Source organism: Triticum aestivum, chromosome 7A, assembly GCF_018294505.1.
Source record: "Triticum aestivum cultivar Chinese Spring chromosome 7A, IWGSC CS RefSeq v2.1, whole genome shotgun sequence".
Lineage (NCBI taxonomy): Eukaryota > Viridiplantae > Streptophyta > Magnoliopsida > Poales > Poaceae > Triticum > Triticum aestivum.
The window spans coordinates 697216044-697232333 of NC_057812.1; the positions used below are offsets into that span (position 1 = coordinate 697216044).

The 16290-nt window shown below is 44.6% G+C and overlaps 2 protein-coding genes across 2 annotated transcripts; both read right to left on the reverse strand.

Annotated features, from left to right (window-relative positions):
• Nucleotides 1–1284: 1284 nt before the first annotated feature.
• LOC123154919 (hydrophobic protein RCI2A) lies at nucleotides 1285–2277 on the reverse strand. Its single transcript, XM_044573527.1, has 2 exons — nucleotides 1844–2277; nucleotides 1285–1733 (listed from the first exon to the last, which is right to left on the reverse strand). Exons 1-2 carry the CDS (start codon nucleotides 1934–1936, stop codon nucleotides 1596–1598), a joined length of 231 nt encoding a protein of 76 aa, XP_044429462.1. The 5' UTR covers nucleotides 1937–2277; the 3' UTR covers nucleotides 1285–1595.
• Nucleotides 2278–13720: 11443 nt separating this feature from the next.
• LOC123154920 (patatin-like protein 2) lies at nucleotides 13721–15886 on the reverse strand. The gene is made up of 5 exons (XM_044573528.1): nucleotides 15508–15886; nucleotides 15230–15411; nucleotides 14903–15080; nucleotides 14447–14608; nucleotides 13721–14357 (listed from the first exon to the last, which is right to left on the reverse strand). The coding sequence occupies exons 1-5, from the start codon at nucleotides 15712–15714 to the stop codon at nucleotides 13818–13820; spliced, it is 1269 nt and encodes a 422-aa protein (XP_044429463.1). The 5' UTR covers nucleotides 15715–15886; the 3' UTR covers nucleotides 13721–13817.
• Nucleotides 15887–16290: the final 404 nt, after the last annotated feature.

The window sequence follows — 16290 nt, forward strand, 5'->3', positions numbered from 1 at the left end:
TCCTCGTCGGAGAAGCCGCGCCGGGCTATCTCCTCGTACTCCGCGGGGAGGCCGGGCTCCGGCTTGGGCTCGACGAGGACGAAGCGGCCGGTGGGTGGGGAGGCGTTGGCGCCGATGCGGACGCCGAAGTTGCGGGTGCGCGCGCTGACCGGCGTGCCCTGGGGCTCCGGCTTGACGGGGCGGAGGCAGGGCGAGCCGCCGGACGAGGAGGACCCCCCGGTCTCCATGCGCCTCGGGGTCCAGGAGCTTCCCCGGCGGCGTGAGAAGGAAGGGGGGGGCGGGGTACTCGAGGCGCGGCGTGTTGCCGCCCTCGATGTACTCGAGGACGGCCTCCAACGTGCGCTCGGGCACGCCCTACCACCGACGCCGGCCGACGGCGTTGAGCCTGCCGAAGGGTTCGACGCCGTTGGTGGCCTCGAGCTGCTCGGCGTGTCGGCGGCGGAAGTAGGGCTCCCAGAGCGGGCTGTCGGGGACGTACCGTGGCCCCTCCCTCGCCGCACGCGGCAGGGACGAGCGGATGCGTGCGATCTCCGCACGCCGCGCCGCGCCGGTGGGTATTGGGGGCATCGGCACGCCGCCGACGCTGATCCTCCACGCCCCGGGTACCCGCATGTCCGGCGGGACCGGGTACTCGGCCTCGAAAAGGAGGCGAGCCTCGCTCTCGTGAAGATGGCGGCGGCCGAATCCGTTCGCCGCCGCGCCGTCGCCTGGGAAGCGCTCGGTCATGGGTGCTGGAGACGGCGAGAGAGAGAGGAGAAGGAGGAACGGCGATGGCGAGAGAGAGGCGAGGGAGGAACGACGACGGCGAGAGAGTACGAGTCGCCGAGTGCTCTGGGGAGCGTCTTATATAGGCCGGCGCCGCCCGTGCGCGAGCCGCCGTGAGTACGCGTGGCGGGCGAGGGAGGGCGAGGGACGCGCGTCATCCGGTCTTCACTGCGCCGCCCGTGAGGCATCAATGGCGCAGGCTGACCGGCGCGGCAGCTTTGGCATTGATTCGCCGCGGGAAACGAGGCGATGAGGACGACGAAAGGCCGAGAAGAGGGTAGAGTCGCTGACGCGGCGGGCCCGCGGCTGTTTCGCGCCAAAACAGTTTGCCCCGGCGCCCCCGGGCGCCCCCCAGCGCGCCGGGTTCGGCCTGGGTCCGCCGGCGCTGTTTTCGGCCCAAGCCGGCGAAAATCGAGCTCCTGGAGGCGCGACTGGGCCGATTTTTCGGCGCCGGCGCAAAAAAAACGCCTGGGGAGGCCTTTCTGGGGGCGCGGCTGGAGATGCCCTTACACCCATCCATTGCAAACAATACCAGCAGTTGATTTCCGGCATGGACAGTTTACAGTACACTAATCGCTAGCTCCCGAGCCAGCGGGACCAAGATTCTTTTCCTCAAGGACCCAATCGATGAACCAATCATACATCACGACACCAATATACCCAACCAATCAAGAACGAAAACTACATGTACAACCACCGGCACTAAAGAATTTGCTCAAACAACTAGCTACGGCTACGCACAACTTACAAGTCATGTCCAAATCCAATCCCAACAATGGCGGTACAGCAAGCTCCACTACAGCGGTATGTGCACGAAGGAGCTTGTCGCATCAGGCGAGGATGTAGTAGGGCCGCTCGCCGTCGATGCTCGGCAGCTCCGGCGGCGTCTTCAGGATGACGTAGACGGAGTAGATGATGCCGGGGACGTAGCCGAGTATCGTCAGCGGCAGCGAGATGAAGAACTCCGACTGCACACACACGCAGGCAGAAATTTCAGCACATCACCAATTCACCATGACTAATGTGCAGACTGCAGATCGAGGTAGCTGAATCTGGAGGAGGAGGAGTGGTTGCTTACGCTGCACCAGCCGTACCGGAAGAAGACGCCGAGCGGCGGGAGCACGGCGGCGAAGATGATCTCCAGGCACGTCGAGCAGCCGCCGGAGCTCATCCTGCCCCCTGCCGTCGCGCCTCGGGCCTCGGCTAACTGACAAACTCGGCACGCCGGGGAGTATGTCGTAGTCCGGGCCTTGCTGGAAGGGGGAGGTGGCGTAGCTTTAAATCCGAGGAGGCAGCAGCCAGCAAGCCGGGTGGATGGAGAGGAATGATGCGGAATCGGACGATGGCTGCGGGGAGAAGATGCCGGATACCCACCGTGGAGGGGCCTTGTGCTGTCGCTGACCGGCTGGGTAGCCCACCGTGGCGACGACCGCGGCAATGGCTGTGTGCGAATTTCTGGCTGAGAATATTCCTCCCTCGTCTGTAGGAGTAGCTGTTTTTCTGGTGGAGATGCGGCCGATCCGCCTGCGGATCACGGCATCAAGCGTCGGAACAACAGTTTAAAAGCTTTGCGTGCTTGCACGCGCGCCCTGCTGCCATCCGCGTGAAAGTGAAAGCAAAAAATATTAGGTCCGGTAGAGCCCTTCTTCGTTCGATTCGCAAGGCCATTGGCTGAGATCTCAGAAGTGTCACACTGTTTCAGCAAGGTAGTTGCATCATTGTTTATTTACATTATTTTCAGTATAACTGCCTTTATTACTCAATTGCTGTCATATCATTTGCAAGCTTAGGCAGGAATTTGTTTGATCGATCTTCAATCCATATATCATGAGATGAACTTATGACTGTGCGGATCTCGTTACCAAGTTTTAATTGTGTTGTAAAAGTTGCGTGTGTATCATTATCCAGAAATATACACACTATCTGTCAGTATAGTTGTATTCAGAAGCGGCCCACATAGACCTGGGGGTGGGGACAATTTGCCGGTTCGATGGATACATCTGAACGTCTTAGATGGACACTGGAAGAGCTAGCCAACACTGACACACACAGCAGCAGCAGCAGCGACGCGAGGCAGCCCAAGCTACATCGATTCATCTCGACTCATATTTGTGCATGTTCATCTTCGGCTATGCCCATGCATGCTGCTTCGTCACATCGTCGTATCCCTTATGATTGGTACTCGCCATTGCGGTGTCACCTAGAAACATATCCAATGAATTCCTTGGTGTGGACCGAGGAAGTAATTTTACTCGGTTATTATCACCTAGAAACATGCTTCGATTTTTCGGTTCCATGGAAAGACCAATAATTTTGCGTGCTAGGTTTACCGGCGAAAAATCAAAAAATAAAGAAGTCTCGTTAATCTCTTCATTCCATGTTTGCAGTAACTTCGGCCAAAGAAAACCCCCTACAATGTGTTTGCTGTTTTAGGGCATGTTTAATGATTGACAAGACGGTCTTATCTTATGCCTTACATGTAATTTAAAGATGACAATAAAAGCATGTCTGCAGTGGGTTATCTCTTAGTCTTTTCTTCTATTACTAGCTATAATTAAAAATGTGGTGAGACATATTGTGCTAAGAGATCATCTCTTAAATAAGAGAAGACAAGTCTTTTCTTATGATTTCTCTCTCTTCCACGTCAACGTTTATTCTATGTGGCACTACTGAGATAGCATCATTGTACATGCCCTGGATATTATATTACTCTATCTTTCTTTATGATGATACCATCCTCATCTTAATTTCCTATATAGATAGCTTCTTTGTCAATATTACATAAGTCTATTTTGTACAAGGACCCCTGCTATTTGCTAGAAAAGGGTGACATGTTGCTTCTCAAGTCGATGGAGAAATGGAGTAAAAAGGGGTACCGTAGGTCACCAACTGGCAATCTCCCTACGGCTTTTGTACTGAGTATGTTGCTTCTCAAGTTCTCGGTTTTATCTATTTCTTGCTTCTCAAACCGTAGTGTCAGCATAAAGTTTTAACATTTTGCGACCGACGACTGGATTACTGTAAGGCACTCACCAAAAGGACATTATATTACAATTTTTCAATTTCTAGGTGCGTTCACATTAGTTTTGGGTTATTCCTCGAAGATTGGATGCACAACGCCACAATGTAAGGTAATTTAACTCTGTAACTATACAATTCAATCGATATGCTTTACTTACCATTTCATTTTGATTTTCACTGTGACATGCCTACACTGTAATCTAATTATATTGAACTGTTAAGTGTGTTACGATGATGTACATGTGGATATCTGGACATGTGCATAGCTAAGCTTGGCGCAAAATCCAATTCCCCTCTCATTTCGTTTGAGGAAAATCCCCCTCCCGTGAGCGATACATATCCCTTGCAATCGCTCAATAGTTTATCAACGTGGCCCGCCCATTTAGCACCATAGCCCCTGGACGGTTTGCGGAACAGTTTGAATAAGGTTGTGCTCGGTTTTGGGAACCTTCTATATGGTTTCCCATTCTTTTTTTCATCAGTGTTTGGTTTTCTATTGTTCTTCTTACCTTTTTTCGAGAACCGTTCTTCTTACTTTCTTTGCTTTCTTCACCGATTTTTCTAGTTTTCTTCCTTTTATATTTATTTTTATTTCTATAAGAAAACTCATATTTTAAAAAATTTGGTTACTTTCTTAAATTAAAAAAATATTTTAGAAACTCTTGAGCGTTTTTCAGATTCGTGAATAATTTCCAAATTTGTGAACTTTTCATATTTGTGGCCTTTTAAAAAAATTACCATTCTTTCAAATGCATAAAAAAAATTAAGTTTGCCAGCATATGTTCAAAATCTTCAATACTTTGAAGTTTCACAAAAGTTTTATGAATTCACATATATTTTCCAATTCATGAACTTGAGTTCACAAACATTTATGCAAATCCACGATTGTTTTTCAAATTTGTGATTTTGTTTCATGATTTTTTATCAATTCGTGAACTTTTTAAAATTCAAAAATATTTATTGGATTTGAGAGCATTTTTCTAAATTCACTAATATTTTCTGAACATTTATATTTTTCATTTTTTTGCGAAAAATTTATATTTTTCATTTTGCTAACACTTTTTTAGAATTCCCGCATGTTTTTCCTAATTCTTGAACCTTTTTTTCAAATTCAAGTTTTCTTTGAAATATCAAACAATTTTCAAATGCTCATACAACTTTTGAATATGCAGACTTTTTCTAAATTTTGGAGCATTATCTAAATTCATGTTTTAATGACATATACAAATATCTGTTAGAAAAAGAAAAAAGTCTTATTTTATTAAATATATCACATTTCTTATAGCACAACAGACGTGCATGTTTCTTTTAGAGAAAAACGGACTGTACATGCGTCTGTATCAATGAGGATGCCATCGATCATGTTTCATGAGCCGACACAATTGTCAGCGAAGCCCTACGAGACACGGGGGATAAATAGGCACAAATGACGTGTATCACTCGTAGTAATCAATAAGGGTCCGGTTGCTCATGAGCGTGCAACCGGTTTTAGGAAAAAGTTCCTAGTTGGTTTTGAAAGGTTCTCCTGGTTTTCTGGTTTCTTATTATTTTTATTATTATTTACTTTTTCTATGTCTTATTTTTACTTTTTATATTCATAAATTTGTAAAAAAACTAATTTAAGAAATTTATAATTTTGTCCAAAAATGTTCAGTATTTTCAAAAATTGTTCACGTTTTGTAAATTCGCAACATATTTTTTTTGAATTTTTAACATTTTTTCAAATCCATGAACATGAAATGAAATCATCAACATTTTTAGGTGCCCCAATATTTATCGAATTAATGAATTTTTTTTCCAAATTGAACATCCATTTTTATTTCTCAGAATTTTTTCAAAACCGTGAGAATATTTGAAATCCTGATCATTTTGACAATCCTAGAACAATTTTGAATTGATGAATACTTTTTCAAATTTGAGAACTTTTTTTTGGATTTCATGAACACTTTTTGAATTCACAGGCATTTTCCTGATTTGACAAACATTTGTTTTGAATTTGGTAACATTTTTTAATTGAAAACCGACCAGAATACCAACCTAGAAAAAACCAGATGTAAAAAAAGAACCATGCTATTGGTCGGGCCCACTAATGGGAGGCTGTGAGCAAGTGCAGCAGTCGACGCAAGCATACCGATGGCACGCACGATAAATAGCAGCCCCCCTAAATAAGGGATCACCTATGTGAATTTTGAATAAAATCCCTAGTCACACCTAAGAAAACAACCTATGTGTTTCTTTAAAGGCGATAACCCGTAAAAGAATACCAAATTGGAACATTCTATAAGGTTTTAGGAACGTATTTACGGGTTTTCCTTCTATGTATTTTCTATGGTTTTACTTGTTTCATTTTATTGTTTTCGTTTGTATTACTTTTTTATTCACCTCTATTATATTTGAAGTTGGTGGACATTTTTTCAATTTTTGAACACTTACTAATTCGTGGTTTCCTTCAAAATCGTGCTATTTTATCAATTCATAAATATATTTTTAAACTAGTGATAGATTTTTTATATCAATGATATTTTTAATACATAAACAATTTATAAATTACAAGTTTTTTAAATTCATTAAATTTTTTTATAAAATTTACAAATATTCTTATAAATACTTAAACATTTTCAAATATCATGACCATTTAAAATTTTTCAAAACCTTTAACTACCTCTTTTCTGAGCAAGGAGATGATGCGTTTTTGTACTGATTTCTTCCGGAAGTGAGCGATGAAAAAAAATGGTACATGAGCGAGCAGCCAGAGGAGCGAGCGAGCGGAGTAGCCGAAGAAGCTTGTGGGCCTTAAAAATGCAGCCCAAAACAACTGTCCCACGCGTTACTGCATAGGCGCCGGTGCGCCGGCCGAAATTTCGGCCGGTCGCACCACGGCCACCCGATTCACCCCCTTGTGCGCCGTTGGATTTGGTCCTCCCTCCCGTGGCATCTTCTTCCCCGTGTCGCTCGCGAGAAAAAAATAGGCCCTCGGCCCCTCGCCATCGTGTAGCGCCGTCCCCCATTCATGGCCGTGGGTAACGTTTGGCCGCCGCCGTGGCCGTGACCGGCGAGCATCAATGAGGTCCCGCCTCCATCACCGAGATGGCAACACGGCTGCCAGTAGAGCGCGGTCACCATGAGATATTGAGATGCAGCTCTAATGTCTGCCTATTCCAGGGCAAGGCCCCATGGTCGCAACAAAAAAATCGCGTTGTCAGATCCAGTTCGCCGCCGTCGTCAACTAGCAGCGTCATGTTTCAATTGAAAAATCTGAACGCCAAAAATCTCCAATGATCAGTTGAAGCAAAAATAATAGTCGCTTCCAGCCAAAAATGACAAAGGTTCCAGCAAAAACAACCACAACAGCAAACTTCAAGAGAGCTCAAAGTAGCAAACAAACTAGCCGGTTGCATCAAACAAATGCGCTGGTTCCAACAAAAATCAAAATGCATGATCCAGCTTTTGTTGTTTGCAGCTTTTCATGTCATGGTTCCAGCACGAGGCGTCGTGGTTGCAGCACCCAGCTGTCGCAGCCTCTGCTTGCCGCAGACGTCGGCTTCCACCACCGTGTGCAGCAGCAAAAACTTGGCAACAAAACGAGGTTTCACTGGTGGTAGCAAAAAACAAAACTATTCCAGCAAAAAAGCATCATGGTTCCAGCGAAAATGCGTCGACGCCGACGGTTGCAAACGAAATAATCTCACCGGATCCAGCAAACTTTTCGCCGGTTGTAGCAAAACAACAAGCCAGTGCCAGAAAAACGACTCGACGGTCGTGCGGTTCCAGCACCGGTCATGTGTGGATGTAGCTTTTTTTAACCGTTTCCAGCAAAAACACTTGTCATTTGCAGCCCCCCGGAGGGCCTTCGTCTCCACCGTCGACGGCTATTGGTTGCAGCTTTTTGCCGGTCTGGTTCCAGCCAAAAAACTCACTCGTTGCAGCACCGAATGCCTCCGTCTCCCTCACTGGAGTCAGCTGGTTGACATCGCTGGTAATTGGTGATGCTTGCAACACCACCATGGCCGCTTCAGCTGTTGTCTCACAGCCCGGGCGTCCGGTGGAGCAGCGGAGGGGAGGGGGAAGGGGGTGGTGGGGGGAAGCGCGACGCCGACAACCTCGCCGTCCAATCCGCCGGCAGCCACCTGGCTTTGCAGCATCCGCCATGGGATCGCTCTCCGCCCCCGCCATATTTTGCAGTGAAAGCTCGCAAGCCATGGCCGCCCCTAATTCTATGAGCTCACAGGCCATGGTTGAACCTCACATCAGCAGCATGGCGTGTTCGCTGGAGAGCCTGTAGATCTTGCTGTAGGAGAGGTCGGGGAGGAGAGCCGAGAAGATTGGGCGTCGACGAGGTAGGAATGTGAGAGAGGATAAGATTTGGATGTGGTGTGGTGTGGGGAAAGATAAGGTAAGGGACGTAGTGAGCTGGGTGGGCCACCAGAGAGACCGGCTGAAATTTTAGTTGGCGTGCCGTCCCGAAACGTTTCCCATATAATATTTCGACGGTGTCTGCGCCGAATAGGAACTCCTTCCCTTTTCCGTTTTTTTAGATTAGGACTCGGTGAAGGGTCCCCTAGAATTGTTCTCGAACTTTAAAAATTGTACATGATATTTCAAAAATGTTCTTGAGATAAAAATGGCCGCAAAATTGAAAAAGATTAAGAAATTTTTGTAAAAGAAAGTACTCCAGAATTTCAAACTGTTTGCAAATATTTGAAATTTCCATGAACTTTAAATACTTTTTGTGAATGCAAGGAATTCGTGAATTAGAAAAATCTAAAAGGAAATGAAAAATAAAAAGGATAAAACAAACAGAAAACAAAGACCAGAAGAAATCCCGAAGAAATAGGAAACAAAAACACTGAAAAAAGAAAGAAAAAAGCAGAAGGGAACCTTCTAGAATCTTCATTAAGAAAGGTGAAAGTTCAATAGGGTCCCCTACATGAGCGCGGTCGCGTGTCGTAGGATTATTGAAGTAACCCGTGAAACAAGCTGGCAATAGAAAATCCTATTAGTCAAGAAAAGTACCTACACAAGGGTAGAAAAACAAGGGGAATAGCTTAATGCCGATCGACGGATTTTTTTCCCGTAAGATTTATCCAATAATAAATATGAAAAACAAGGCTCAAGGCCATCTCTGTGCGTGGCAATGCTTGGCCTCGCGGGTACATGCATGCATGCATGCGTGCATGCATTGTTCCGCATGCCATGCATGAATGATGGTGGGTCTCACGTACAAGACCATTCACAATTTGAACTTTTCTGCTGGATGGATATGAGTACATGCATTACATATAAGTGCACACACATAATTTTACAAGTTTTCAGTAATTATGTATGATACAAAATTAATCAAATATGAAGTTTTCTAAGCAAGAATATATTAGTAGTATTGGTATTGCCCTTTAAGAATAAAAATATATAAAAACTTCCACACAACATTACATTTGAATCACACTTTTGGTAATACACAAAGAATAAAGTATAATAGTGCAATTTTCACAATCTAGTATAATTTACACACATCTTGCATAGTACTTGCATGTACACTTACACACACAAAAAAATGTTGTTTAAGAAGTAATGAATTAGTGGCATAATTACTCCTCTTTACCAAGAAGAAAATAAAAAGATGAATCATTTTGCACACAGTTTATACATAAATTGCACTTTTTATAATATGCAAAATAAGCATATAATAGTGGAATGATATTGGTATTGCCCTTAAAGAAAGAAAATAAAATAAAATAAAAACTAACAAAATCAAAATAATGAAGTACAAGAATGAAACCCTTTAAGAAGAAAGAAAATCAGAAAACCAAACCAAAATCAAAATAATAAAGTTCTCTAGGGAATAATGAACCCCTTTAAGAAGAAAGAAAAAGAGAAAAAAATATTACACACAAGTTTGCATTGAAATTGCACTTTTAGTAATATGCAAAAAGGAACATATAATATTGCATTTTTTGCACTCTACTATAATTCACACACATGTTGTATAGTACTTGTGTGTATACTTATTTACACACACACACACACACACACACACACACACACACACACAAAATAACATTTCTAAGAAAGAATGAAGTAGTGGCATTGGTACCACCCTTTAAGAAGAAAGAAATAAAAACAAATCATGATAAAATTTCCACAAATTTCCACATAAATTGTGGTTTTTTATATATGCAATAACAAACATATAATAGTAGAACTTGTATATAAATAAGTTTAAAATGAGGTTAGAGTCATTGGTATATATACCCTTAAATTAGAAAGAAAGTGAAATAAAAACTTAAAACAAAAATTTCCACACAATTAGTACAAAAATTGTACCATTTATATTATGCAAGAAGAAATATATCAAAGTGAAAATTTTGTACTCTAATATAATATATACATGTAGTACTTGTGTGCATACATTTACACACACTCAACAGTCAAACATAAAAAACTAAAACAAAATCAAAATAATGAAGTTTTCTATACAAGAATGATTTATTTTAAGAAGAAAGAAAATCAGAAAACTAAAACAAAATCAAAATAATGAAGTTCTCTAGGGAATAATGAACCCCTTTAAGAAGAAAGAAAAAGAGAAGAAAAATTACACACAAGTTTGCATTGAAATTTCACTTTTAGTAATATGCAAAAAAGGAACATATAGTATTGCAATTTTTGCGCTCTAATATAATTTACACACATGTTGTAGTACTTGTGTGTATACTTATTTACACACACAAAAATAAAAAATAACATTTTCAAGAAAGATGAAGTAGTGGCATTGATACCAGCCTTTAAGAAGAAAGAAATCATGATAAATTTTTCACAAATTTACGCATAAATTGCAGTCTTTTTATATATGCAATAACAAGCATATAATAGTAGAATTTGCGTAAAAATAAGTTTAAAAAAGGGTTAGTGTCATTGGTATACCCTTAAATAAGAAAGAAAGTGAAATAAAACTTAAAACAGAAAATTCCACACAATTAGTACAAAAATGCACTTCTTATAATATGCAAGAAGAAACATATCATAGTGAAATTTCTGTACTCTAATATAATATATAAATGTAGTGCTTGTGTGCATACATTTACACACACACTTAACAGCCAAAAATACACATAAAGAAAAAGGAAATTCAACTAATGAAAGGAAAAACAAGACAAAAGCAAACTCGTGAAAGAAAAACAGAGGCAAGCACAACGAAAAATAGCATGCACGCACACTAAAATGGGCACGCATTGCATCCAACCATGTGGGTGCAAGAGTCACGACGTGGTGACATACATGCATGGGCTGCATCATGCACTCATCAAGAAAAGGCGTGAAATACATTGAATAGTTAACAGCGTCAGTGAAACCTATGGGGACCACGTATCGTAAAGCACATTGAATCAGGGCAAAACATTCGACTGACCGCAGGCTAAAAATTCAGTCGCCTGCCATATAGCTAAAGTGAAAAAGAAGAACCGGGCGGAGCTTGGGAAATTCCTATTTTGCACCAGATAGTTCGCTATTGGTACAGGGCGCCCAACGTTTTTATATGGGCTGGCCAGATCTTCCTGTTGTTTCTCAAAAAAAAAAAAAAACACTTTCTGTTTTGGGAAGCTTTCAGCTAGGTCTTCCTCATTCATGATTTTCAAATTCGTGATCTTTTATTAAAAAATCTTGATTTTTTAACAATCCATGAACTTTTATTTAAACTGGTGAAGATGTTTGATTTTTCTTATACGTGTGAACATTTTTCAAACCTGTGAACATTATTTCTAATTCATGCTTTTTTAAATACATAAAAAAGCCATAACAAGTTTTTCATGAAGTGGCGAGCAAACTCAAAGTGCCATGCGAGAAAATAAAATAAAAAAACGTCTACAAGGGATAGCGAGCATTGCTATTTGGGCCATGGTGAGGAGGGTCCACGCAAGCCCTTCGGTGGCGGTGCATTGCGCCGACACTCTTCTGGTAATGGACGTACTTCTTAACCCTCTTTTTTTTGGGAGGCGGGGGGGGGGGGGGGGGGGGGGGCTACACCATCAGGTTGCTTCATCTTGCCCGAGGCGGTCCCTTTGCCCTTCCCATCAGAGTCGACCTCCTTGCCCTTCCCCTCACAGGTGAGCTCCTTGCCCATTTCGTCAACGACGACCTCCTTGCCAGCCTTGTCGTTGCCTCCCATGACGAGCTTGTCAATCTACATTGAACATACACATATGAACTAGTGCTCCAATCAAAATGTCACTACACGTATGATCAAGGTCTTTCTAGATGACTCCGACGATGAGTAGGAGCACAAAGCATTGGAGATGGTGGCGAGGGTTTCTCAGCCTGGCCGCTCTACATTTCCCCTCGAGGTGGATGACTACAAGCTTGAAGTAGAGATTTACCGTCTATACTCAAACCCTCAAAATTCCTACCCCATGTGTGTGAAAACCCTCAAATCCCTAATCAGTGCCGATTCAACGGGTCCAAAATCAGGAGCTCGTCTGGGTTCTCGAAAATCGAAGAAACTCAAACTCCAGACATGCTCGGGGGCTACGGACGCTGCCATGCACGGGGGGTGGCTTCTCTCAAGGGAGCCCAACAAAAGGCCCGTATGGGGGGCGGGGGAGGGGGTTGGCATGAGGCCTACCAAGTAGCCAACATAAGAGGGAGCCCCGAAGAATAGACATACATCCATGAGACTACCTTGGCCCCCCAAGTCATCCTGGCGGCGGCTTTAGATTGGATCTATCTCTTTGTAAAACTCTACCCCCCATCATGTATATAAGATGAGGGCTACGGGGCTCTCATCCCCATCTACTTCCATAGAATAAACTCCCGGTAGCATCTTCATGCTCCCCATTGTAATCTCTCGCACGAGATATACCCACCATGAATAGGAACAACGCGCAGGATGTAGGGTATTACTCCTCACCGAAGGCCCAAACCTGGGTATATTGTGCGTGCGGGATCCGTTCTGGTACTTCCGACCATGTACGGCACCCTACCGAGGGTACTGACTACTTTGCGCTTCGTCACACGTACAATGGCGGAGCCAGGGGGACCAGCAGGGGCCACGCCCCCGCCCCCAACCTGCAGAAAATGTTTGAAGACCCCTAATTAAACATGCCTAGAGCTATGTGATCTACACCATTTTAGCAAATGAAATACATGTATTGTTCACAGAGGATCCCAATCGGTGAAAACTGAGAACCATTTTGACTTTTGCTCTCATTCCCACAGCCACACTCTACATTTCACAAACATAGACACACCAGGTGTGCTTCCTTCTCACTCGTGTAGTTTCCCTTCTGTCTCAACTACTCTATTTTTCCAAGCCAAAATCTGGGACGAGGCTACAAAATCCTTTTTGTTATATTTTGATGAAGACACAAAAATCTTGCTAGTTCTATTCTCTTCAGTTTGTACTTTGGAGCACATCAGGAAGCGGCTACACTAGTACAATATGAAAGATCTTGCATTTTGGTATCCTAATTCACAACATTCATTGGTGGATATAGTTTTGTTTCAAAGTATTGGTTGCAACATAAAAAAAATCTCGAGATTAGTCTCTGTAGGATAAGACTCCATTTCCATTTTCATAATAAAAATGGGGCCGTGTCCTTTGATCCAAAAAAAATTTTGTCTATATTATCAACACTTACGGTTATAATAGTAAATATTTTGCTATACTCAGTGTCAAGTCCTATATATTCCGCCAGGCTTAGTTGCATTTTAGAGTTGTCCTTGATGTTCGGCCCCCCTTATGTTTATTTCCTGGCTCCGCCGTTGGTCACGTAGAAACGAAGGTAGTATAAAATTACAGTAGAGCGGACATCCCTTTATTCTCTATTCTATTCTAGCACAACCACATTGGCCATGACTATTTCTTCTTTGAGTAAAATTCTGTTTCCTTTTCCTCAAGTTAATAATATGGAAAATTCCTCATTACATACATTAATATTATGAATAATTTCACATTAGACAATAACCATATGAAGAATGTCGAAAGCCACATAAATATCCAACATGCATACATCATCAAATACAAACAGGGGTAAATATTCAGACTACACAAGTTTGTAGGCCTCTTTTCGAGCTTTGCGCTCTTTCGACAGCATGCGGGCAAAACGGGCCAGTTCCTCCTCGTTCGTGCCCCTCTCTAGATCGGGCTCGTTCTTGCCTGTCTCGACGTTCACCTTGCACACCTGTCTCTTCAGCAACGCTTTGCCGACACTAATGAGCCCGTTGAGGTTCTTTGATGTGGACACATCGACGGAGGCCATTTCGCCAGTGAGCTCGTCGTGCTGGATCCGGAGATAGCTCTTGTTGCAGTCCAGGACCTGAAAGAGCACGGATGCTTGAATGTCGACGAGGTCGGTACTAGCTTCGCTGAAGCTATCAATGATCGGCGTGGCACCCCTCTTGTAGAGCCACCCGAGAAGGCCCCACTTGCCGCACTCAGCCGCATCAAACTTCTCTTCGATCTTGGCTGTGCCGGTGCCCAATGAAAGGATCATGAACTTGCCGTAACCCGCATGCTTGATGGGCAAGAAGTCCTGGTTTCCCATCAGGATCTGCTTGCTAACGTGGGTCATCGCCAACAACGTCTGCGCATGCACCTCAATGTAAGTTTGTGAGGATGTTAGCAAGCTCCCATCAAGCTTGCTTGTCGTGTTAGTGTGTTAGCATGAGTTACCGGATTGTTAGCGACGACGCCTCCGTCGATTAGGTTGAAAGCCCGGGTCTTGCCGTCTTTGTCCTTGGTCTCGAAATGGTGGCCGGGGAGGTAGGTCGGCGCGGCCGACGTGCTAATGCAGACATCCGACAGAAGAGCATTCTTGGAGACATCCCTCATGGCCTGTTAAGATTTTGTATCATGTATATGTTACTAAGCTTTGCTTTTGAAAGAAGGGTAAACCTCCTGTCACTGCATCCCTTGACGTACACAATCATATATACTACTCCCTCCATTAAAAAAAATGTTGTTTATCTAGTACAACTTTAGTACAAAGTTTTACTAGATCAACGCCACTTATTTTTGGATGGAGAGAGAATATTAGCTATCGAAAAATAGTGACCAGCAAAACAAGCGGATGACATGCCAACTTGTATAGATGCACGTGGATCAGTTTGTGTTCTTCTACATACGTACGTCGTAGGTTGAGAAGATGGTAGGCTGGAGGAGCTTGATGTCAAAAGTGGGGATGACGATGTTCTTGAGCGTCTCATTGACGCGTGTGTCTCCGAGCAGCTCCTTCACGACCTTGTGCAGGTGGTGGCCGCTGTACTTGGGCCCCATCATGCTCTTGAGCCAGCCCAGAGGTCCTTTGCTGCTCAAAAGATTTTACATACTTAGCTCATGATTACTTTCGTTGAGCGTACGCTGCTCACTCGATGCAGAGGCTGAGGACGTTTCCGTCTCTCAAAAACATAAATGATGTGCGAGACTGCGAGTCATGTACTACTATGTAATCCTCACCAGACGGCAGGGAAGATATTCGGGCAGTGCTCGAGGTAAAACTTGTTGATGTCCTTGGCAGCGAAGAGTGGGCGGCCCTCGGCGTTGGGCGCTGTGAGCATGGCCGCCACCAGGCCACCGGTGCTCGTCCCGGAGACCACGTCGAAGTAATCCGCGATCCTCACGTCCGGCCCATCAAGCTCCTACGCACCCCCAACAATTCATTGCGGACGGATGCGTGCAAGTGCAAGCAGGATATGATTGCCTAAATTACATGAAAAACTTAATTAGCTAGTCACCTGGAGCTTTTCTTCGAGGAAAGCGAGGATGGTGCCGGGGATGATCCCACGGACGCCGCCGCCGTCGATGCTGAGCACGGTGACGATGCTCCCGTAGCGCGGCTGCGGGCTGGCAGGCGATGAAAGCGACCACGCGCGGCTGCTCAGCTCGCGCCGCGCCACGCTCACTGGCCCCATGCTCCGCCCCGGCGCCTGCGTGACCGGCATGGTTCCGCTCTAGTTCCGAACTGGCAAGGCCCGAGATCCCTTGGCTTTACAAAGGTTTTGGCTGTCCCCTTAGGCCTTAGCTGCCTATCTGGTGGCTGTTGCACTTGCACCGGGATGATGCAGTAGCTTTAAATGGTTGGTTGGATGCGCTCACCGGTCGCCGGCGAACCATCGTGCAAGCGCAAGTGGTTCAGTGCGACTGAAGAAGTTGAAATCAAGGAGCGAACGGGGCCGGGCACGACGCACCGAGCACGTCATCGACGTGACGATGGCCGCGGAAAGCTCAGTGCACGCGCGGTGATGCTGATGCATGGAGGAAAACACGAGCGGCGGCTAGAATTATAATGTGTCGCGGTCCAGTTTCAATCTTTTCCAACCTTTTGCGAATCCTGTCCTGCCTGCCACTAGCTTTCTTCAGTCTTTGTGTTTACTCTACCGGACACGTACGTGTGGAGAAGCGACACGCTATTTTCTCCTCGCCGGTACTCCACCCGTAGCCGTCGCCGTCGGAATATCGGATGAGCGCGCGCTCGTATTTGCAGAGTTTATCCGGTTCTCCCCCAAGCTTGACCATGC

What these genes read in the sequence shown, in the direction of transcription:
- LOC123154919 (XM_044573527.1), bottom strand. Translation starts at nt 1,936, where the DNA reads ATGAGCTCCGGCGGCTGCTCGACGTGCCTGGAGATCATCTTCGCCGCC. An exon ending in TCCGGTACGGCTGGTGCAGC is followed by an intron (nt 1,734 to 1,843) that starts GTAAGCAACCAC and finishes GTGTGTGTGCAG; the next exon opens with TCGGAGTTCTTCATCTCGCT.
- LOC123154920 (XM_044573528.1), bottom strand. Translation starts at nt 15,714, where the DNA reads ATGCCGGTCACGCAGGCGCCGGGGCGGAGCATGGGGCCAGTGAGCGTG. An exon ending in TCCTCGAAGAAAAGCTCCAG is followed by an intron (nt 15,412 to 15,507) that starts GTGACTAGCTAA and finishes GGGGGTGCGTAG; the next exon opens with GAGCTTGATGGGCCGGACGT. An exon ending in AATATCTTCCCTGCCGTCTG is followed by an intron (nt 15,081 to 15,229) that starts GTGAGGATTACA and finishes TCTTTTGAGCAG; the next exon opens with CAAAGGACCTCTGGGCTGGC.